Genomic DNA, 24,347 nt, shown 5'->3' on the forward strand with positions numbered 1-24,347 from the left:
TTAATGTTCTATGGGTGTTTACGAGCCGCCGCGCCGCGCCGCGCCGCGCCGCTTGTCGTCGACAATACCCGAGATTCACCGAGATGATCGATCGCGATCCTGTGAACTCGTCTGCCGACCCCGTAAAAGACACATTGATGTAACTGTTTTTGGACAGATCGATTCAAATTGGAACGGCTGTCCCCCTCACTTTTTACCGAATGTCGCAGGTACTATCGAGATGTTATGTTCGAACGCAGATTTCACGTATTCGTGGCGAAAGCAGTTGCAATTTAAAATTTTAGAGCAGGGCTTCTTAAACTTTTGTCATTCACGACCCCATTTATGATTGCGAGTTTCTTGACGACCCCATACAAATATAAAAGAAAAATAAATTAATATTTTTTGATGATTTATTTATTAGGTAACAACAACAAATTTATTAGGTAACATCAACAAATGCGCGTGTCTAGACGCTGCAAGTCCACCGTGTTCCGCCAACTCTAGTGATGTTATAAAATGGAATATATAAATATTTGACATTAAAATCTCTCGCGTCCGCAGAATTTTGTTACGCGACCCCATCTGGGGTCGCGACCCATAGTTTAAGAAGCCCTGTTCTAGAGCGATTAAAAAGGTTTAGAAATGACCGCTTGTTATTTCTGAACGATTATTGACAAGACAAGAATTTGCCACTTGATTTAAATTTTTCAATTGACGCGGGCACTTTTTTATACTTTATATCAATCCGCAATCTAGTCATTGTACATATTTCAGCAATACTGTGAGATGTTACGTATAAACTGTTAAGTATATTGTGCATTTGCGCCTTTAAGATATTGATGATTATCGCCATCCTGTGCTTATTTAGATTAGCTATATACATATAGATATGTATTCTAACAGATTGTTTGAGATTCTTGGTTAACTTGATATTAATGTCTCTCATATTTCGATTCATTTGATATTTTTCCGATGTATTTTGCATTTGAATACAGGCCGCCTGCACACAGATGACTCACGTAGTCGCAAGTAGTCGTGAGGCAATAATTCTTTACTTAATGGACTATTGCGTTATCGTGGCACGACTGAATCTATCGAGCACTAAACGTGGGCTCTATGCGCTTCCTTCTAAATAGGCTGCCTTTTTTATGCATTATTGACAAAAATGACAAGAAACACATGACAAGGATCCATGAATATAGCTACATTATTTGCGACACGTTCACATATCCCATTAAAAGTGTAAGTACACGGCTACGTGTTGTTTGTTTCGAGCAATTGACGCAGAAATTTTTTTACCCAAGGATCCACGGTCTATTTGTAATAAAAAGTGCCATTGTTGAATCCATTTTATTCAACCGTCCATTCCATGTTCAATAATCCAACCCATTCGTACGGAAGCATCATTATAATTTCGATACTCGTCGAATGAAAGCTGTGAAACTGGTCATTCGACCGGCGATATTAACCACCGCGTGTACCTGTTTAAAGACTTTCGTTCAAGGATGCTATTCGAAATGGCGCCGATAAAAAGATGAACAAAATTTGGATGAATTTGGTACGTTGGAATTGCAAGCGTTTCGGCATTGAAAAACAGAGACGGGGAGGGCCGGGTAAATGACTTGGATCAGCGAGCCGCGAAAAACCGGCTTCGCCCGGGGAAACCGTGAAACGCGCGCGCGTTTTCATCGAATTTCGATGGCACGCGCGGAAAAACGCGCTCGCTGGATCCGCTTATACGTCGGAAACGCGACGGGATCCTCTGTCGAGTGTCGCGTGTATTTCGCGAAAATATTCCCCGGCAAGAATCAAATACGGGAGAGAGAATATATATATATCTATATATGTGTGGACACGTGGAAAGAGGCAGAGGGAACACGTAAAAAATCGAAGAGGGAAAAGCGATAACGAAGTGGCCGGATTTCGAAAAACATTTCCGAGAATCGTCGCTCTGCCGACGGAACGACGACATTTCTACGCAAGAAACTGGCGACGAGCAAATAGTCGACGGAGGTATTGACACGGTAATGATTTTCTGTCGTTCGCGCGACCTCCGGACGCTTTGTTTAGACGCCGATGAATTGTTAAACATTACCCGATTAATGGAAGGATTGTTGTTTCTGCGGCGATCCGTGGATCGGCGAACAAGCTGAGATAAATGCGTGGCTGTGTATGGTATGTAAGTGTTATCGGGAGCGCAGATTAGATTTCTCAGCTGGGGTTTAACAAGTTGATCTTTTGGTAAGCCCGTTGTTGCGCAAGTTGAAGGATTTGCTTGATTTTGGTTGTATCGTCGCTAGCAATGGCTAATTGCTTTGCAGTTTGCACGGAGTTGTTGACGTTGTACAAGTCATTAATAGACTGCGGAATTTATGCATTTGTGACAAAAATGACTAAGCGAAGTGAAAAGCTGCGATGACATCGAAAGGATATAGATAACATTTTTACATTGTTTGCAACTTGGAAAAATTACTGATATGTTCCCTAAAATTAATTTGAACAATTTCCATTTCGCGTAAAACTGCGAAACATTTATCCAAATAAATATTGTACGCGCGATTGCACAGGTAGTTCCCATATGTATCTTCCTCAGAAATAGTTGTTTGAAAGATTTTAGATAATACTTCACCATCCTGACTTACTACTATTCTTATCTTTTTGCAAAATTTAAATTGCCTCCGCATCTGTTGCATGGCGTAGAAGCAATTCGAATGTTGGCTGTTAAGTACTCTACCGACATTATGAAATGTTTTCAATCCTTTCTACTGTTTGATAATGCAGACACTAGTTTTTGCCATGAATGCATAAAAGTCGCAATAATAAATTAAATCTCTCGAATCATCCAATTTCAAGGATATTCGACGTATCTCGATGCGAAGAACGTTTGGCCAGTAAAAAATCAAGTAGATCCGGTTCGAGACGTGCTAGAAAACAATCGCATGCAGAATCGAAGTGGCAAAAACGGATGTGACAGACAGGAGAGATAGCAATCCCGAAGCAGGGAATGCCGTGCGGCCGCGAATCGAACGATTTGTCGCTAATGCATGCCGAGGCATCCGTGATCCCGCATACTCGTCGCATTCCGTAATGTATTCAGAGGAGTGAGCGGAGAATCAGCGTGTATCAGGACGATCGCCGGTCTTCTGACGTCTCTTTTGAATGTTATTCTTCCAGAAGGGGAGGGAGAGAGCCGCCGAAGAGCTGGAGGACCGATTCGTATTCGCCAGTGCGTGCGACGAGATCGAGACAGGGCACGTTTCGAGCTCGCAATTACGATATCTACAGGAATCTGGCGTGTCATTATTAGAACCGATGAAATGCAAGAGGAAGAGAAGAAAGAAGGACGAAGGGTCGACGGGAACGGAGGAACGACCCACGTGGCCCCGAGGCGCCACAAAGTGAAACTTGACTCGATTTTGTTCGACGAATGATGAATCGTCGGTTAAAATTCATTGGTGGCTCTTTAATCGGGGGGAGGGTTCGCTGACTTCTGCAGGGACGCGTTAAGTCTGATATTCAAATATAATTGCAGACATTGCCGCGATCCAGCCAGAAGTCAAAGGACCGAGGACCTCTTTTATTGCTCCAGAGTTTCTGCGTGATGATCTCCAACGCGTTCACCGTCACGTTTTGTCCTCGCGTCGATGACGCGAGTATTTCTGCAGTCTGGAAAACTCCTTTTTCCGACGACGCTTCGAATTTTCCGAAAATTAAGATCCGCAAGATACAGGGGGACTGAGCCCTGAAGCTTTTTTAATTATTTGTACATTTATCGATGTGCCAAAAGTAATTTACCTATTTTTACGAGGAGAAAGTGTCGATTAGGAGAGGTATTTTTAGAAAAAAAAAAGTAGATCAATATTCCCTCTATGCTAGTCTCAAAATTCTTGTGCGCTTCATTCGCGTTTTCAACCTAGTTAAGATTCTGAATCAAGAATCAATTGAAAATTTAAATAACACATAGGTGACTAAATGGAATGTTTACTTCAAAATGAACGCTGATCTTTATTTATCACCAATTTAGCCACATCATTGTTTGTTCAAAGCCTGCCAAAGAATTTCAGAGACAGTATTTTTTGTGAAGACAGAAACGACGTCCTCCATACGTCGCGGCCTCTGTCCGTCGCCATCTTGAATTAGTTAAAGATGTGCGTGGGACACTTCTATGCGACATTGATATTCTCATTTTCGATTCGACCGCCGAAGGACTCGGGCACGCAAAGAAATCAGGAATATTCAGGGTTTATCTCGCATGGTAAACACTCGACGAGCAAGACGCGCGTTCAATTCGCTTCTACCTCCACCCGGCGTCGGTCGCCGTTAAACGCTGATGAAACTCAAACAAAATTCCACTGAACCGCGGATAAAAGATCGAGGAGAATATAGAATAACAAAATCAATGGAAAAAAAATTTAGAGAGCGGGACAGAGAGAAAGAGAGAGAGAGGCAAGCCGTAATTACCTGTTTTACGCGGGTAGAGACGATTCGTTGCGTTCCCGTGGACCACTATCTCGGTAAAAATTTTGGATAGAATAACGAAATGAATGCAGAATCGCTTCGAGCCGGTCGAGTGGCCCACTCGAAACGAAATACGATGTGGATGCGAGGTTCTGTGCGCGAGAGAGAAAGAAGAAGAGAGAAAGAGACAGAACGAGTCTGTCCCCCCAACCACCACCTCCGCCCGACCTCGGAACATTTTTCATTTAAAAGCATTTCATTTCGAAACGTTCGATATTTTGTCATGCGTGTCTCGACTTTTCGAAATCCCTCGCAAAAATCCGATCTATCAGGTTTGGAGTATTATTGTAGAAGAGAAAGAAAAACAGAGAGAAAGAGGGGGAGAGAGAGAGAGAGAGAGAGAGAGAGAGAAAGAGAAAGTGGTGAACAACAGAATTTAATTGAAACGCCAAGTTGTTTGTTCCTCCTCTGGTTCTTTCGAACTTTTCGAGTGTTTTTCTCTTTTTTTTACTCTGTTTTACGATTTTAGTGGATAGTTACCTGATTCTGAGCGTTTTGTTCCGCCATTGCCTTCTCCTTTAGTTGCCTTTTGCACTTGTACCGGTGGTTTTGAAACCATATCTTCACCTGCAACGAAAAGCAACAGTTTAGAAATGTCGTTACTTTACTTTCTGTTTCGAAACAGCTACCGTTGACGCAGGTTAAGTTTAGTTACCGTTCATACCTGTTACCTTGATTTCTCTGAAATTATTAACCTTCGTAATTGTATATAGTCTCCTACAACTTCGTCTGTAGGAGACAAATTACATACTCAGTAAACACTTTTTACTTTGCTCTCAAATATAATGAAATTCTCGATGAAATATCTGTTTATATCTACTTAGCAACTTTTATTTATTAATGCTTTAAACCAGATGATAATTCTTAGCAAATACAGAGCTGTTACATAAACACACGTTCAATATTATTTACTGTTAGTTTATATACTCTTACGGAACTACGGAACTTATTGTTTAAGGAAATTATAAATTGTTCGTAATCCCTCTATCGCCAAATAATTTATTTCCATTTTGCGAAACATTTGCTACCGTATTAGTTTTGATCACAATCGCAGAAATCGGTGTACAATAACCTCCTACACTCATGTAAACACCGGCAATCCCTGTTATCCAAATTACACGCAACGGATAATAGTTTGAAATCAAAAATTCGTCGAGTTTTCAGATTGAACCGCGCACGGAGTCCAATCGAATTTCCCTTTTTACTCCTCTCTCTTTCTCCCGTTACGATCGACCGAGCGTTTTCGTGCACGTGAACTGTCGTCAGGTAGAGGAACTCAAATATTTTTCCAAGAGGGGCGAGCGCAAGCCTTTTGTCGCGTGTATACGTTTCGGGCAACCTGGAACTATCCACGGTCTCCTAAATCCATAATCCACAGTTATTATAAGTCTGTTATTTCTTCGAGAGGGATTTAACGCCTCGTTCAGTTTCACCCAAACGCTCCGAGGCCGATTTTTTTGCGACTCTTAACCTATCTTTTTCTATCCATGTTGATCGGTCCTTCGCCTCCCTCCTCCCCCCCCCCCCCCCCCCTCCAGCATTTTTATCGATTTCAACTCGATTGTCCGAACCTACTCTATCTGGCAGGCATAGTAGCTGCAGTTTACATTTTGCGCACATCTATCTCGTTTCGCTCGCGACGTTAAGCATTCTCATCGTTCCAATCGAGAAAAATATAAAGTTTCTCATTTGTCATAATTTCGTCGTTAGAAACAAGAAACGGTTGTACTGTATGAAAATAATTCTTGATTATCGAACAATATTTTTGATACTCCGCCATGCTCTTGTGCAATATTTGTCGTTCCATAGTATATCTCAAGATTTATGCTCAAGATATGCATGTTCATAAAGTACATGTGAACTGAAATGTTAAGTAAAAGAGAACACTGTTCTTTTGTTAACTTCAACTTTGTTTCCGGCCATTTATGCATTTCATCCATTTATAAGAAAAATGATTAGGCGAAATACATAGCAAAAGAAACATCAGAAGCATACAACGTTACGAGTGCATCGGTTGCAGCTTACTCATGTTGTTAACAGACAAAATCATTTTATATTTAATCCTGTTTCTTGCAATCGATGCAGATAGTTCTTATTTTACGTGAAGATCCACAATCTAATCGGTATTTAGGATGGAAAAACATATCCGTTGCGCGACGTAAGGATGAAACGAAAGGGAAGAGTCCTTCAGAATATCTTCTTCGTGAAACTTCAGAAGCTACTTGACGGTGCAAAAATTACTTCATTCCGAAACTACGCGATGTTAAAAGGGCGCGCTGTTTCTTCGATGCTCGATTGGCGGTGTATTTGATTAAATTGTCAAGAAAACGTCAAATATTTCCAAGAACAAGCAACAAACGTTTGCGCTGGCGAACCGAGTGGGTTCTCAAGAAGAAATCCTCGGGGATCCGAGTGTAAGCAAAGGAAACCAAGATCGTTGAAGAAAACCCGCGAGTGTGTAACACTTTGCAGTGTTACTTCAGAAGAATAAACGTTACACGCTGAAGAATAGTCTCAAAGAACCTGCGGCTGGAAGCGCAGTGGCGTAAACCGCCTTTCACAATTTAGAAATATTATATTCGAGTCTCTGGAGCTCCGAGACTACAAACAATGCGTTCTTAGCTCATACGAGGGAGCTCTGCGTGACGTTATTCGTGGCGTACGGTGCAAATACGATTGTTAATGTAAGATCAATTTTAGAGTACCATAATAAGACGTGGATATTCTACGAAAAAATATACAGGTTATTACAAATAATAATAATCTCGTGGTTAACGTTCTCGCAGACATGTAAGCAACGATTATACAAACGTGTCACCTGTTTAGTCTGCAACTATTCGATTAAACGTTAATAAGTAATAATAAAAAATAGTCTCTTTATAGTCGAAATTCAACGGTTCAGGATATTTGAAAAAAAAAATTCAACAAATTATTTAGATCCTTTTACTTGCAGCTTAATTATTGACAATGCTGTTATTAGTAGACTTCTAGTAAGTAAAGAGTTAGTTATATATTTTATATGAGCAATTATTTCAGCATACATGTGCAAACAATTCTGAGATTCTGTGAAAATTCATAAAATGAATGTAACATCGTCGAACACAAGATGAATCTATTTAGTTCCTAATTAATATCGCTTATGTGATTGTTGAAATACAATTGTTATAATTTACTATTATTATTATTATTGTTATGTTCACAAGGAGAGAATCCAGTATTTTTAAAGCAGTAGTCGACAGACAGAACCGGGTTCCCTTTCTACAGGGTAGCGAAAAGGAAAACGTGGTTTTATGAGGTTCCGTCGGTAGGAAGCAACGCTCGAGACCGCTTTTACGGCAATTGAACGCGATTAGGGAAGTCGGCCGTGAGCACGGGATCGAGATCGGCATCTGCTTATGACAGGAGCGCGTTATAATCCGTATTGTGCATAATGCGGTGTTCAGAGGGGCGCGAATCCTGATCGCGGCGCATTGTCGCCCGCGGCAGAAGACAATGGACCCCGTTCTGTCCGATTTAATCCTTAACGCGGATTTGCTAGCCGGAATATTGCCGGCGGTGCTAACATCGCCACGTTTCGAGTGGCTAATACCTTTCACTACCAGAGAAATGGGACTTTTGAAATTTAAACAGCGCCATTTTTTCACGTACCATAAGATTAATTAGGCTAGAGCTATTCTAAGCAGAGCCTAAACAATTTACCATGTATAGGAAATCGATGTTACTGGACTAGTTGTCCCTTGATGATCTAGATATCTGTTTGTCTAATATCAATTGTTCTATCATGAATTTGATGGAATCCATGGCAGATGATTTTATTTAATCATTTTCGTACTTGATTTCTTAGAAAGCGAAAGGCAAACTGTTGAAGAGATCCATGTTGGACTTTGATGCTGTACAAGTTTCATTTCGTACATTCAACGACTCCCGTTAATATTCGCACTTCTTTTAAGACGCAATAACTTCTTAAAAATTGGACTGAACGATTTGATTTTTCTTTCTAGTTTACTAGACCGGGGCTCAGGATCAACTAACACGACATATAAGGATCACGAGGGCTACTCCTCCTGACTTCCGTCGCGCATCTAATTCGGCAATTTACGATCTGCGATGGTTTAACATCTCTACGACCCGTTAGATTCGGCAAAGTTCCAGTATTTAAATTGTCGTCAGTATTATATGCAATAGATAAACAAAGCACCGAGTAATGGCGACAAAAGAAGAATTAAAAAATGCCGCAAGCATTACTTTCACTGTGATTAACATCGTTAAAGGGAGAAATACTTTTTATCTAACTTCTGGTAGTTCAGTCCTCGCTGAAGATGAGAAGTGCCCAGATTCTATACAGCAATACGCGTGAAAAACAATGATCAACAGCAGGAAAGCTGGACTTCAGCGATGCGAAAACGGAATTGCTTACGGGTACCCTAATAGAGGAGAGTCTTGAAGGAAACGAAAGATGTACCAGGAAATCTTTGCGGATTCCGGGGTCAAAGGCGATTGGTATTCGAACGGCGTACGCGAGGCGGAGACCGCGAAGGGGGAAGAAAGAATTTTCGAGGGTGGCCGATCCCGCTAATATTCAAAGAATTAGACAGACGGTGTCGAGCACTCGAGACACGGTCTGCTGCACGGGGACCCCTTAAAGTGCTTTCGTTGCATTCTCGGCGCGCATAACTTCGACAATGGGGGCCGCGCGGAGGGCTGCAGGGGGACTGCACCGGGTTACAGCCCACTCAAGTAGGAGGTTACAGGCGAGCAACATATAGGTCGGCCCGCACTTTTGATTCCTGCGATAAAAATCGAGCTTAGCCGTACCTTTCACACATCCCTCTAATTTTACCCTTTGTCCTCCTCCGGAATCGCTCGATCTACCGCCTCTTTTCTCGGCTTTCTCTTCTCAACCGTTAAAGATTTGCTCGATCCACGGACGTACATTGGGAGCTTTATTGTTAAAAATTATTTGCACATCTTTGGTATCTGTGGCAAACATTTAAGGGACTATTTCAACGGCAAATAATAAATAAGCTGCGAATAATCATTTGCTTCCAGTTCATAAAGATCGGAATAAGTGAATTATCGCATACAGCGCCTAGGAAATATATTGTGATAATTATTCGGGAAGAATATTATTCGTTTTTATTAATATTTATACGTTAATGAATAACGAATATTTATGACAAAAATGAACAGGTCAAATATAAAATTGTGAGATCATTAGAAGAATTTGAGGATAATGTTACATTATTTTCAACTTATTATAATTATTAAACAAAAATGCATCGCAACGTGGTGCAACATCCATGTGTTTTCGAGAAATATATAACAAGGAAAATGCGATCTGAACCCTTCCCTTTTTAGCGTTATTGGAGGGAACGAATACAACTAGTTTATAGTATAAGGCTTAGAGTCGAAGTGTCTATATTTTAAAATGTGAGAGCGGCAAATAAATAAAACACGACAGAACAATAAGACCTCTACTTATTACTTAAATCAAACAGTCAAGAAAATCTATTTAAAAATAATGCAAGTACAAACTATAATTTTACGAACATTTCAAACATATTTGAATCGAAGCAAGTGGAAAGGAAATATTAAAATTATATTTATATAAAATTTATATAAAATTTCCCCTAATGTAATCTGTCAGAACATAAATCCGCATAAATATCTATAGTGTATTCGACAGGAGCATCTCGCGATCACTCGCGATTCGTCCGACAGCTTTCCGCCGACAATTCCTCCTTGAGGATTTCGCAGCCTTTGCGCGTTCGAAGCACCGGTGAATTCGCGGAATCGGTGGTCGTAGGCGTGAATCAACAACGATTCCAGCGAGGAAGAAGCAAACGAGGGGGAGAGAGAGAGAGAGAGAGAGAGCGAGAGAGAGAGAGAGAGCGAGAGAGAGAGAGAGAGCGAGAAGGTAGGGGAAAAAAGGAAACGCTTTGAATCCGGGGCCCTTGATCGCGCGAGTTCCGCGTGTGTTTTGTGCCGCGGCGTCCGATGCGTAGGGCTGAGAGACCTTATCTAAAAGCCACGAAGAGCCACTAGACGAGGGAAGTACTCTCTCGCCGCTCCCGTTCGTTAATTCCTTTTCCACCGATAATCCACTCGTCGAAGCCGACGGAGTTTCGGGCGTGCGGCGACTTCGAGAGGTCTACAAACAGCCTGCTCGCTTCCACGCGTTCCTTCTTGCCTTCTCCGCTCTTTCGCGTGTCGCCGTTCGTTTCTCCGTCGTCTTCGGCTGCGAGCACTTCGTATCGTCCAGCTGGTCAGGTGTCGAATAGAATGGTCCTCGGTTATAGGAGACGACAATATTTTTCGAATTTTTTATCTCTCTCGGTATTGCCCAACTAAATTAGTGAGACAACATTGGGGACAAAATTTGAGATGAATTACATAGGTTGAAATAATGATAGGTTTCCGGGTTGCTTGCGAAAATATATCAAACGAATACATATTATATGTATACATACGGAATGCGATGAAGTGGAAATAGATCGAATTTGGACATAGCAATTTTTGATAAAATTTTGTAGTTATCGAAAAAATATTTACGAACGTACTTTTTTTTATCAAGCATCGTCCACGTTGAAGAGGCGAAAACATCCCTTAAATGTACTCAACGTTATATCCGAATTCGGCAAGAAATATTAACTATTCCATTTAAACGATTGAAGGTGAACTTTGTATCTCGATATAAAGATAAAATAGCATAAAACTAATTACAATACTATACTATACTAATATTAATACTTCTAACTAAAACATTTTATCGTTCAAAAAATACTTTGTTGATTTTGAATCCATCAATGACGAGATATCGATAATAAAATAGTGAATAAATATGGTGATTCAATTCCCTATGGTAAAGCTCAATTTGCGTTATGAGAAAGTGATGCTGGTACCCACACGTCCAGTACGTACTCGAAACGCAAAATACTTGCACCCAAATCTCACATTAGTACGAGACAATATTAACTACATCAGAATCAAAAATAGTTCTAAATAAGCGCCGAGTGTCATTTATTACTTTTAATTGAAGTCAATCGAAACAATAAATCATTTGAATATAAATACATTTAGCAATATCAGTACGGAACTTTAGATTTCGATGTTTCAAGTTTGATAGTGAATTGTTCTATTGAAATACGAAACGAATGAAAAGTGGGTACTAGGGAGCAACGATCGGCAGAATCTTCCGCGAAGTGTACCGCTTCCAGCGAACAATGGCGATTTCCATCGATACCTGAATCATCTGAATCAGTAGGGAGCAACGTGCTCGATGAAGCTGGGATGAATCGTTCGAGGGAATTGTTATTTCAAGGGAACGGACCGACCCGACCCGACCCGTCCGTCCGTCCGTCCGTCCGTCATTCCGCTCGTCCATCGCTCCCGCAACGCGGCGCGCGGTATGTAAACAGAGAAAGTTGAACGAGATAGGGATGTAACTGATGTGCTCGCTAAGGGAGGAAAAGGAATTTGCGGCGTACTCGTCAGATTTCAATTGCAAGACGTCGATGTAGTCTCGTAAATATATAATTTCACTTTCTCGAAATTTTACCTACTCGAAACGAGTTCATTTTGATCCAGATTTCTTAAAAAAATCTAACTTTCACCTTTAACTTCTTATTTCTAGTTTCTGTCACAAATTATTTGCGATTAAAACGAATAAGTTCTTTGTCCGTTCTGAAAAACTATTGCTCAAAAAATCGTTTCTTCGCCTGAGAAGGGTGAATTTCTGTTCGAAGAGTGTATGGAACCTTATTCTATACATATGCATACATACTAAACGTACGCATGAAGACCTCGGAAATTGAAATCAAATACGAGCTGTACATTTAACTCTAGATTCTAGAATCTAGAATAATGCTTTCAAATAACATTTTCTGTCTCAAATTTTTAAAGCTATTCCAAATCTCGAATGACAGTTTCTTTATGTAAAGTTTCGATGTAAAGATTAAAATATAGGCTTGCTTAATATTTATAATACGGATGAGTAAGAATAATCGAGTATTGTAAGCGAGACTATGCAAAACCGGGTGCCTTTTCAGAGCTAAAAGGCAGAAATTAAAATTTTATTCTAATCTATAAAAACGCTTTCACGTGAAATAATTGAATAAAGAATCCTTTCTTACTTTTACAAAGTAGTGCGGAATAGCCACTGCCAGTATTCGGTAAGTCCTAATATAAAATAGCATAAGATAACTATAGGTAGATCGATACTCGCTAGTTACGCTGCGAGATGCTTCGACCGCGACTGAAGACCGTTCAGGTACCTCGCGGGCCCTGTTTACCTTCGACTCGGTCACGACTGAGCCGTACAAAAAGGCAACGGGCCCGCGGGGGTCCGGGCCGAGTTTACTCAACACCGGGACAACGGGGCGTGTAGGGCGGTTCGTTTTAACTTCCGATTAACACGGGGTTAACCCAGGTAAATGAAACGCCTCTGGCAAGCATTCATGCGAATCCGTTCACCATGGACGCTTTTCTCCTCGTGAAAAGCATGGAGGATTGGCCGACAGGTTCTCAAGACTAATTGCCAGAAGGAAACTTTCACAGCCAGTTTAAGATATAATTGAGAACGTCAAATTGACGGTAATATTGACTTTTGGATTACTATCTTCTTTCCAAATAAATACTACGAGACCTTCTGTTCGTTAAAATAATCCTTCCGGACATCGTATTTACAGACTATTTTATTTCATAAATTTATTCGTAATTGTTTTTATCCTTACATACTTCGTTTAGTAGTTAAATTGAAAAATTGTATTACGACAATGTTCTTTTCTAAATCAACTGTATTTCTTTTGTCAGTAATTACAACGAATCGAGAACAATACGACACCGTTTCTAAACGTTTTAAACGTTTTTACAGTTTAAAATATTTCCAAGTCACTCTTATCACAAATGCAGAGAATCTGCAGTCTACCCATATATGTTCGATGCGTCGCGACAAAGCACTCAACGCGTCGAAGAGGAAAAGATCATGTTCGAAGGCGTCCAAAAGCAGTTCCTCGGGTAGCCACGTTACACACGTCAACAGCTCCGTACATCTCATCGACGACATTAATTAGTGTATCGAATAGCGATAAATCCGTGGAGGGCCAGTCCATCAAAGCGGACGCGGGACATTCGGTAGTAACATCGAGTACCTGTTTGGCCTATGCTCGACAGAGGCGAGGTTCGTACATCCGGTGGGCGGTGGTTAAAGTGGACGATTGATCAAGTTAGCGTTAACGTCATTACGTGGGGAACCGTGAATCGAGGGGTTGACGTAAAACCACCACCACCACCACCACCACCACCACCACCACCATCACCACCACTACCACCGGCAGCTCCGTCGTCGCCACCCTTTACGCGACTATTCTCGCCGACTTCCTCGGGCAATTTCATTCGACACCAACTTCCCGTAGGATTATCCGCCGGAAACTCCGTGACAGCCTCCGGGCTGCTATCGGCTACCTACCCGCTCTCCCTCGGAAAGAAAGACGCGTGTAATCGACGGGAATTGCCACTCGAGGTGTTCCGAAACGCCTAGCCTCCGGGGCCAGCTCCGCCACCCTTCGCGGCCCTGGTTCCTGCGGCCCTAGATCGTGAACCGTGCAGCAAGTGGCTTTTGTCTCGCCCGTTCCGTTTCCATTCCATCGACATGATCGCCGGCTCATTGTTCCTCATCGGTGGCTTGTGTTTCGCTTCGCGAGTTCTGCGATTTCGCAATTCAACCCTCAGGATAAATAGTTACCATTGACTCCGATAGCGAGTAGGTCGACATGGTCTTTTCATTTTCAATGCTCAAGGTTCATTGTGCAAAATTATGTTTGATCGTCTCGCTACAACGTTATTCAACAGACACATATTTGAAAGCGATTCAGAATGATTAAAAATATCTCGTAGTGTTTATTAGTTCAAAATCGCTCAGCTTTCACGGGTCTCTTAACAGACGTACCCTGATATTAAAAGTCCGAAGCGTGATTTTTTATATTAACTCTTGGATGAACTAGCTAGCTTCGGAGAGATTGCGATAAAAAGATCGTTATTGACATTCTATTTACTATGTATACGTGATATCTTTATGTGATTATTTTAACGCAGTTTTATTCTCTGCAAGGCTTTACTTTTAGAAATATTCAGTTTATTAATTAATAAAAATAGTAATGTTTAATGGAATAGAGAAATTGTCTTCTCTACTTCTTACAGAGTGAAATAAACGCTTAATATAAAATCGAGATTACCGTGTCCGAACCAACAGCAATGCAATAATAATGAAAAATACGAGAGATCGAAGGAACCACCGATTGGTAATTCCACGGCGAGCAAGATGGCTCAATAAACGAGGTACGAATTGGTTCGTAGCAGCTCGTTAGGGCGAAACTGGAAAGTCATTTCTATTTGCCCCGGAGCTTCGGGTTTTCAGACGTCCCGGCTGGTAATCGGTAAGTCATCCCCGGCCGATGGTATTGAGTTAAAACAACAAAAGGGAGGCGGGAATCGTGTTTGCCCACGGGCCACCACTCAGGAGGGTCAACATGGGACAATTAACAGCCCTAATCATAATTTGACGTTGCCTGATCCCGGTGTACGCAGGCTCATCCCTGCACTTTGCGACGAAACATCTGCGGACGAAGACGGGGCCTCGCAAATGTAATCTCTTTTACCGCGATTCACGCCTACCTTCGATTCTCTCCGCCGAGAACTATTATTATTCAAGGCGAGGATGCTCTCCGTTACGTTTTCATAGATGACTGCGCCACTAGTCTACGAATTTCACTTCACTTTTCTATGCTGGACCATTAGTTGGCAATACTTTACACATCAGTAATTACAATTCCTTTGCACAAGGACAATAGCAGCTTAATTTTATATTTTCTAATAATTTTTTAATTTATTTATAAATATATTATTTACAAATAATCATAATAACAATTGAAACGAGGATAATTTAAACAAATCATATAGTTCCTGAAGACTAAGTAATCGAAGCGTCTCTAAATAAAAACTGGGAGAAAAACTTGCATTCAAATTACTAACTAAAACAAAATACAGATAATTAATTTAATCTTGTAACCGTGAAAAGATAAAACGGTGCTGGGAACGTATTTCTTTCAAGTAAAAGGAAATTCTAAAAGGTGTTTCAGAAGTTATGTACGATGTCAAAATGGGTCGGAGTTTCTAATTAGTTCTGATCAAAGTCTGTTGTCAATAGCATAGATATTTTGTTAGACCTTTCTCTCGACCACTGTATCAACCCGTTGATCGCACTTTAAGTCTCTCTAATTTTTCCGCCGTCTCCCGTTGGGGATGATCCAATAGAGAGGGGAGAGGAATGTTTGCGATTGAAATGTATGCACCCTCACGACCATTCTCCTTCCAAAACTGCAACGGGATCGCAAAGAACGCTTCCACCTTCGTTCTACAGGGCGAAGCATAAAAAGAAATTGGGCGGCGTATTACGCGACTCTCTCGCCCTTCGAGTGTATTTACAATACACTCGTAAGCTGTTTCTTCGTCGCGATAATTGACGCAAACATAATGAAAAACGCACGACTCCCGGCGTGTTGTATCGTTTCTGCATTAATGCCAGGGGGCGGGCGATCTTTGACAATTTGATTTGTCAAAGAAATATTCTTTCCATTCGTTGGAAATGCATAAAATGTTCGAACGTTTTATTGCATGATGGAACCTTGTTACTATTGTAGTATACCGTTCTTTGCACTCCCTTATTTCGTTATGAAATATTTAACACAGATTGTAACAGATTTATCGAAATTCTTTTACTCCCTTATTTCACTGTCGAATCCTTAGCAAAGATAACAACAGATATTTTCTGAGTTCATCTATATTTTTGTTCTATATAAGCAGTGCAACCTTTATTATATTTTTGACACTTAACAGATGTTTCTCGATTCACCTGTTGTTATATTTGACATTCGCACTGAAATTTCTTACTAAACAAGATTAAGTTTTTAATCAATCTTCTCGAATACTAATATTGTTTATTGAAATACTTCACTTGAAGTTCTGATCGCTAATACCTCACATTAGTGGCGTTTCAACTTACATTACTCTTTCGAGCCTGTAGAATTTGTTTGAAGAATTTTTTCTTATAAACACATAAATTCTACATTCTACAGCTCAATTAATGCATAAATTGAAAGTTTTCGAACTGTGACATCGTTTTTCTTTATAATCACGGATTTGACGATTCAAAAAAAAGTTCCTACGTTTTGTCACTGATACTTTCGAAATCTTAGATTTATTTACTCTCATCTATTTTCATTATCTTTTGGTAATTTGTTTTTGTTTTTCGGAGGAGCCAAGTGTGCGTGTGAAAAGTGTTGAACCTCTATTTATCGAGACTGTGTCTTCGATTTGATGAAACGTAATACGTCTGGTGCAGATTGTGGATCAACGATATTTGTAACGACCTGTAGTCGTAGCGGTCGCGCCCTGAAGCCGAGGAAACACAGGAGAGGAACGCAATTACGTGGGCCACACACTGCCGTGTGCGGCGGAGCCGTGCGCGCGGTGACGACCGCAAAAGCCGTCGACATATTCATGCGTGCGTTATTATGCGAGGGAGCCGTGAGTGCACTCGAGAGATACGCGCACGCGTTCCACGACGTCCAATTAACCGCACGCATTTCGACACCCGAGGAATTTCGCGCCGCGACTTTTGCGACATCGATGGTCGCATGATCCTCGACGTGGCCGAAAATTTGGTCATTCATCTTTTACGATAGGACCCCTGTTTCCAGAATTATTTATCGTCGAACATAATATTTTCTTTTAAACAGGGGCAAAGTATTATTATATTGTTATTAATAATATGCGTTATAGCCTACCTATGTTCTAATAGACAGTTGCGAAACAAATCGCTAAAGGTTCATGGTTGCAATAAGTTAACCCTTCCTCTTACAATATTGAATCCGACCAGCGACGAAGATTTGACACAGACTTCGCTAATCGTGTATATTATTAATTACTTCCAAACAGAAATAACATTGTATATCTCTCCTGTCGATATGTAACTATTAGAGAAAATGCAGGCGCTCAATGGACACGAACTTTCCGTTTTATCTAACGAAAGCAATCATTAATCTTGAACTTTCATATTCACCGCGTATATTTTACAAGCTGCATAATCTATAACTTTCTGAGCTCAAATTACGTTGCATACTTTCTATTCAAGGTTGTAGGAATCGATTTATAGAGTGTTAATTCGCCACGAAAAATCGTAGAAGACGTGTCAGGCATAATTTCTTTGGTTCGGCAACCAGATCGTCTTGCCAATTGCACGTATTCACAGGCTGTGAAGGGTTCGCGTTAGAAGTTTAATGCCCATGGTCGAGCTCGATTGCGCCAAAAATCGAAATAGGAGACGTCCGGGTGGTCTCGAGAAGGGTGGTTCGATGGTGATCATCGAATCCCGATACCGATCGTTCGTCCGAAATTTTGAGACCGTGGAAGAAGAGTGATATCCAAGCTGAACCATTCGAAGTGAGACAGACAAATGGAGAGAGCGAGCGAGAGAGAGAGAGAGAGAGAGAGAGAGAGAGAGAGAGAGAGAGAGAGAGAGTCGGCGAAGAGGCGGGCCAGAGAGGGAGTGTAATTTGCCTCTAATGCGGCACTCGACGGAGCAGCTGGCTCTCCTCTTCTCCATTCGCCGGTCGGCCGCAACCGGTAACAGTAGCGATAATAATAACAATACCGACAACAATGCCAGGAGTGGCCAGCCATTGTAACAATGGGGAGAGAGACTGCACTTGGAGTAACAATGCGAGCGCAAAATGGAGGGACGCATCTGTGTGTCCCGTGCCAAAAGGGACACCGGGCAGTGGCGAGGGATGCGACGGGGTGAGGAGCTACAGACAGCTAGTCGGGGACCAAGGACGCACATTGGCACACACACAGCCGTAGAAAAGCGTGAAACTCACCGAATAACAGCGATTCCGACGCCGATCCGTTGGGGTAGCTAACACCCCCCAACCACCCACCCCACCCCCTCCTGAATTATGAGACAAATTTTTGTCGCATCCTCCTGTCGAAACGGACACGTGCTACAGATTTTGTAGCCGGTGTTGACACTTCAACGTATTCAAAATGCGATATCTGGTTCGAGTTTGTTGAGAGACAATTTGAATGTGGTATGCCCTTCATTCATTAGCTTTGCTGTTTACTTCGCTTCAACCTCGGTTAAGTTGTCATGGAATTTGTGATTCGATTGTTGGTTTCTATGCTGGAAGAGAGTTCGACTTTTCTTTAGTACGTTATAATGAACAACAATATCGCATGGATCAATATAATTGAAAGTTCTGAAGATAGTTTAAATATTTACTGAGAACTTTTATTTTGATTCCTCTAGCAATAGTCGTATAATTAAAAGCTGTATTAAAACTAAAAACCAGATCAATGCTGGGATAACACCACATTTAACTCGCACAATTTTTCAGAATTTCGAGTTCAGAGTATTTGAAACGCCACCGAATTACACAACTTTTGGCAATTAAATTTGTTACACTAGGAGCAACAGAAACACTAATAGATTTAATCGCAGGAAGGATGTTCAGAAACATGTTTGAAAAATTGATGAATAAAATTGAGAATCTTGTTTAAGTATTGTCAACGCTATAGTTGCGAGAATGGTTCGACGATCGATGATTAGCACCATCTTTTGGCATTGCAATTATGAAGTGGACGTCAAAGAACTCGCTGAATCATTTTTCATAGTCTCCTCTCTATTTATTTGTTTTCTGCAATCAAACATTTGGAAAACAAATACGATCTCGTGTAATAAATAAGGAAAATTTTCATCAAAATCATCGACATAAGGTTAAATTAAAGAAGCTCTCGCGACGAATACATTTAACGACACTTCAAATCACATTAGAAAGATTGCAGCAGGATAATCTAGTTGACTCGACCAGGGCGTAATCATTATTGTTCCAGTTGAAAACAATGACGGAAAACTGCGAGTTGTTTCTTCTTAGAGCTGGCACTTGGCCGCGAGTCGCTGCACTTCGGTGATTTTCGTTAATCGCGATCTCGCCCGAAGCTCCTGGCGTTCTATTAATTATTTGACTTTTGATCAAGCCCGTCGGGCGCGTTTCCACATTAATTAATGTCTCTCCCTTCCCTCTTTCACTACCTCCTCTCTCTCTGCCCGTTCCAGTCTAAATTCCCCTTGATATATTTTTTGTTTTTTCTTTCTTTTTATTTTGCTTCCTTTTCCGTCACGTTCGTTTCCCTCCCTTCTTTCTAATTAACCTCCGACTTTCTCTCTCTCTCTCTCTCTCTCTCTCTCTCTCTCTCTCTTTCTGTCTCTCCCTCGCTCTTTCTCTCTCTCTCGCGCGCTCTCTCTCTCTCATAAGCACGCCCGCACGCTTCGAGTCCCCGGCCTTTCGCAGCTTTTAACGAGCTTTGAACGCGTTGTAACTCGCCGGGCATAATTTACCACGAGACGGTTTCTCGCCGATTAAATTGTTGCGATCGATTTCGAGCCCCAAATGGCTCGTTTAATTCGTCCACCCTCGCGCGAGCCATTAATTATGGATGCAGACGTCGATTTAGCCATAGCTGTTGCTCGCATAGAACAATTTCGCGTTCCATTTCCTCGCGGGATTCTGATCGTGATCCCGACATACTATCGAACCGTGTCCCGAGCCTTCATGCTTCTTCTTCAACGCTCTGTAGCAAAATGTGTCACCGAATGTAATCATATCATCATTCTGAAAGATTATTGCAGTACTAATTTTATCTAAATCGAATACGTTTGTTTAAAAGGCACGATTGCCATCGCGTTGAAGACTTCGGATATTTATAATTGTCAAAGTAGAATGAACTTCGTCGCATAAAAAATGTTGAACATCCTAGCTAAGTAAAGAATATTATGAAATACAAAGTGCACTATTTAACAATTAAAGATTGTTAATATAATCATACACTTTATTATCATAGAAATAAATAAACACTGTTTAATGAATATACATTTGTTATAATAAATGGAGAGTTATTTATCACATTGCCCACTCATAACCACCAGCAAGTTAATATAATATAATAATATAATGTTAAGTTAATATAATAAAATACTCTGTACCAGAAAAAATGTTTCAGAAACGAAACTACTTCCAGCCCGAAGGTTTAAGGGATTACGATGTATTTCAAACGAAGAATGAATTTATCTCTGCATCTTTGTACAAACCGGTAATGATCGAAGGGTGACGAGACGGTGTCAAACAATCCCACAATCGCGTTAGGAATCTTTTAGAATTCCAGCTCTTTCTCTGCTACCCCTTTCTAGAGGGTTGACCGACGAATCGGGTATCCAAATCGCGTCACCAGACTAAAAACGATCGGGGGATCCAATTTGATTTTGTTCTTCGAAATCTATAGATGCATATTTGCACGGAATTGACCTACCATAGGCACCTTCCAGCTCCCTTCACCCATTTTGGCGCAGCGTGAGGTCGAAAAGGGTGATTCTGGTGGTAAGCAAACCCATTATTACGATCGTCCCCGCTCCCCATCACAATCCCGGGACGCGCGTTTTTAACTTGACGCGTTTCCTTCCGAGTTTCTCTCCCTTCTTCCGCCCTTTTGTTAAACATCTTCAATCGCTGCGCGATGTCTTCCCACGTAAGAGTCACCCCCATTGGCGTACACATATTTCTTTTATAAACGATCTTATTACTTCGAAAGAAAGTAATGTAAATCGATTTAAACATTTTTTAAATTAAACAAGATTTTGGTGGATGAAGTTGCCTACATGCAAATTGTAAATATTCGTTTGTATAGAATAAATATACACATAAGTAGTACGATAAATTGAGGAAGTCATTAATGTACGAGAAAACGTGTATTAAATTGAAATTTAAATATTATGCGAGCAATACGATAAACTGAAAGAGTCTTTAATTCGTACACATAAATGTATTTTCTAAAATTCTTCTAAAAAAAGTTGTACTAATAAATTTGCATTCGTCTCCAGTATAAATTCATCATTTACATGCTGTGTTCACTCACACCGTAATCACAGAAATTGAACTTCAAAATTATTGATCGACGTTCGTTACAGGAAAATATCAAATGCACTCTTTAATATTGCACATTAATTTGGTCTCGTTAAAGTGTTTCATCAAACCGTAACCAGCTATTTGTCTTATCAAGAGCGCAAATTTGCCTTATTCAAATAAACCGCAGCAATTAATTTCCTGATCATCGGTCAGCGGTCACAGATACGAGTACACCAAAGGCAAGAGGCGTGTTGACAATCGGCGCTGGGTAGACAAAGGGAAGGATATTTTCAAAGAAGTCTTCTCCGCAAACTTTACTCGCTATTACACGATACCGGTAGGCAATGCGTTTATCTTCGAGTAGCCTGCACAAACATTCTACGCTCGGCCCTTAGACCACCGGGGTAATATTAGGTGGTTCAATATGCACGCTCAAAGGGGTGGAGATCCTGGCATCGAGCGAAGCTCGCAACAAATTTGTTCGTCGGACGTGGGAGGGAGGTAGAACAGGTCTAATGCTGTTTGCCGAAGGCTGCCACGTTTAAGGGATTTTATCTTGTCCTTGTGCAAATTGTATCTCGCCGATGCAGAAGTCGATTGGTGCTTGTACACTTTTTTTCCGAGATTTATCGGACGAAATGTTGAAGCAAATGGGAGTTTGGATAAAAATGTATTGTCTTTCTCATCGTTTTCTAAACTCAGCGTCGACACGGTGGAATATAACATACCTTTATAGCAATTTTACTTTCACAATCTGCTTTAAACAACATGACGTTAATAATTTTTTTTCCTTTTTTTTGGGCAGGGAAGCGGAAAAATCTTCAGCAAGATACGCGGGGTGGGCCGTGTATTCCCCAGGTTATGTGGAATTCTTACCCATAATAATAATAATACCCATAATAATAATACAAATAGTAATGTACAGTATTTTTCCCTAATTATTGCAATGAATTTATTTGAATTCCTTTTAATCCCTGAGTGTAGGTCGAGACATGTGCGTTGCGATGAAATTAGTTTTTGTTTGAAATTGTTATCGCGACCATAATAAGCTATTAAATATTATTAATATCATGAAATTGATGGAAACAACAATTATTATAGTAAAATGAATATTTACTGTTCACTCTTTACGATTTCCTGCGGATCAACGTTGATTAGCACTTCTTCGACCTTAACAATTTCCCTAATTGAAGAAACAAATTCTGCTTTAATTTAGAGGGAACGCATATTATTCATTTTTAGTATATTACGTAGGAAATCTCCGTCATGAAACTAACCAGTAGTTTCACGTAGCTTCAACTGAGCTTCAACGTAGCTTCAACGTAGCTTCGTGTACCTTCAATTATCACCATAGGCAAAACAATTCTTAAGGGCGAGATGGTGAGGTAACAAAACGAAGAAGTCGAAGTGTCGACTACACGGTGGAGTGATTCGCAATTAGAGCATCCAAATTAGCAGCCCATGGAAAACCCTCCCGAATCCACAGATTTTTCTCTAAACGACCATTAATTGATGTTCTCGAGCCACTTGCGGTTCTCCGACGAACAATCAGAGAATCATGGAGATAGCGGAGGACGCAGTTAATCCTGCCAATAGAAAATCGGCGGTACAACCGCGATATTTAGATCGCGGAGAAGGAATGGCGTCATCCATCATCGGCCCCGACGAACCAGAAAGAAATCGGTGCTATCGATATGCCGGCGGCGCGCCTCGAGAGGTCTCGTTACCCGAATCGGGGTCGATTTTGCGTGACGTTCACCCGGAAACGGTCGATGCAGCACTTTGCCTCGATCCGATCAGCCGAAACGATAGACGGAAAATTCTTTTTTCCCCCGTCCCACCGAATCGTTCGTCCTCCGCTCTTCTCCGCCGCCGCTCCGACCGCCCCTGTTCGGCCCCCGGTTTCTTCTCTTTTTTTCGGGCGTCTCTCGATCCTTTACAAGCCCTCGAAAGTGCGCTCGCGTCGAACTCGAAGCTCGAGTGTCTTGGAGAGCGCCGATCGGTGTATCTTCTCTCTCTCGGAGTCGTTACGTCGTTCGACTCGTTAATTCAGTATCGATTCTCGATCGTGCCGCGCCCTCCCCGCGCCCCCAAAGATTTTTCCTCGAGGACCGTCGAGCCCGCAACAGCCTTTTCCCGCGATCGAAAAACCCCTCCTGTCCTCCTCCCGCGTTTAATGGAGGCCCTCGATCGCAACATCCGATCCGTTCGTCCGCGCGTTTCTTCGCGGATCCTCGTCCCCCGTCTCCCATCTCCAGCCCCCCCCCCCCTTTCATCCCCCCCGAACCCCCCGAACCCCCCCCCCCCCCCCCCGTTGGCGTTTTCACCCCCGCGAACATCCGCGGCTGATTGCGATCGTTTCTCCCGAGACGGACGTCAATCGATTCGCGTATCAATTAATGAGGAACGACTCGAGGAGCTCGGTTCTCTTGAACGCTGCTCCTTTCCGGTACTCCGACGACCATTTTTATTCGGCGGATGAGCAACTTTTAACGGAAGTACATGAACTATGCGGGCAAATGGAATAGACGCGATTGAGCACTTAAGAATCGAGAAGACTGCGAGACCGGGAGAGCCTGTGTGCCGAGAGAGCATCGGTTTATCTTTCGTGGATCGTTCGTTCGCTCCGAGATGCTCTTCAGCGGTGCATTGTCCCGCCAGTTTCTATCATTTTTTGTGCACGGTTTGTACCGTACGGCGCTCGGAATGGCTGGTGGACGAGTCTGACCTATCTATTACTCTTTCGAGCACAGAGATGTTCGTATTTGCGATCGTATTAATGCTCTAAACTATTTTTTACCTTACACTATATAAACTACATAAACTATACTTTCG

At 41.5% G+C, this 24,347-nt stretch overlaps 1 protein-coding gene across 1 annotated transcript in view; it reads right to left on the reverse strand.

Moving 5' to 3' along the window:
• The window catches only part of LOC144468921 (homeobox protein Nkx-2.4), a 36,298-nt gene that overhangs the window by 1,351 nt on the left and 10,600 nt on the right, over positions 1-24,347 (reverse strand). Inside the window, exon 3 of the mRNA XM_078178734.1 lies at positions 4,981-5,067. Coding sequence (XP_078034860.1) covers positions 4,981-5,067 — 87 coding nt within the window. The remainder of the gene's footprint in view (positions 1-4,980; positions 5,068-24,347) is intronic.

This window comes from Augochlora pura, chromosome 4 (genome assembly GCF_028453695.1).
Source record: "Augochlora pura isolate Apur16 chromosome 4, APUR_v2.2.1, whole genome shotgun sequence".
In the NCBI taxonomy this organism is placed as follows: Eukaryota; Metazoa; Arthropoda; class Insecta; order Hymenoptera; family Halictidae; genus Augochlora; species Augochlora pura.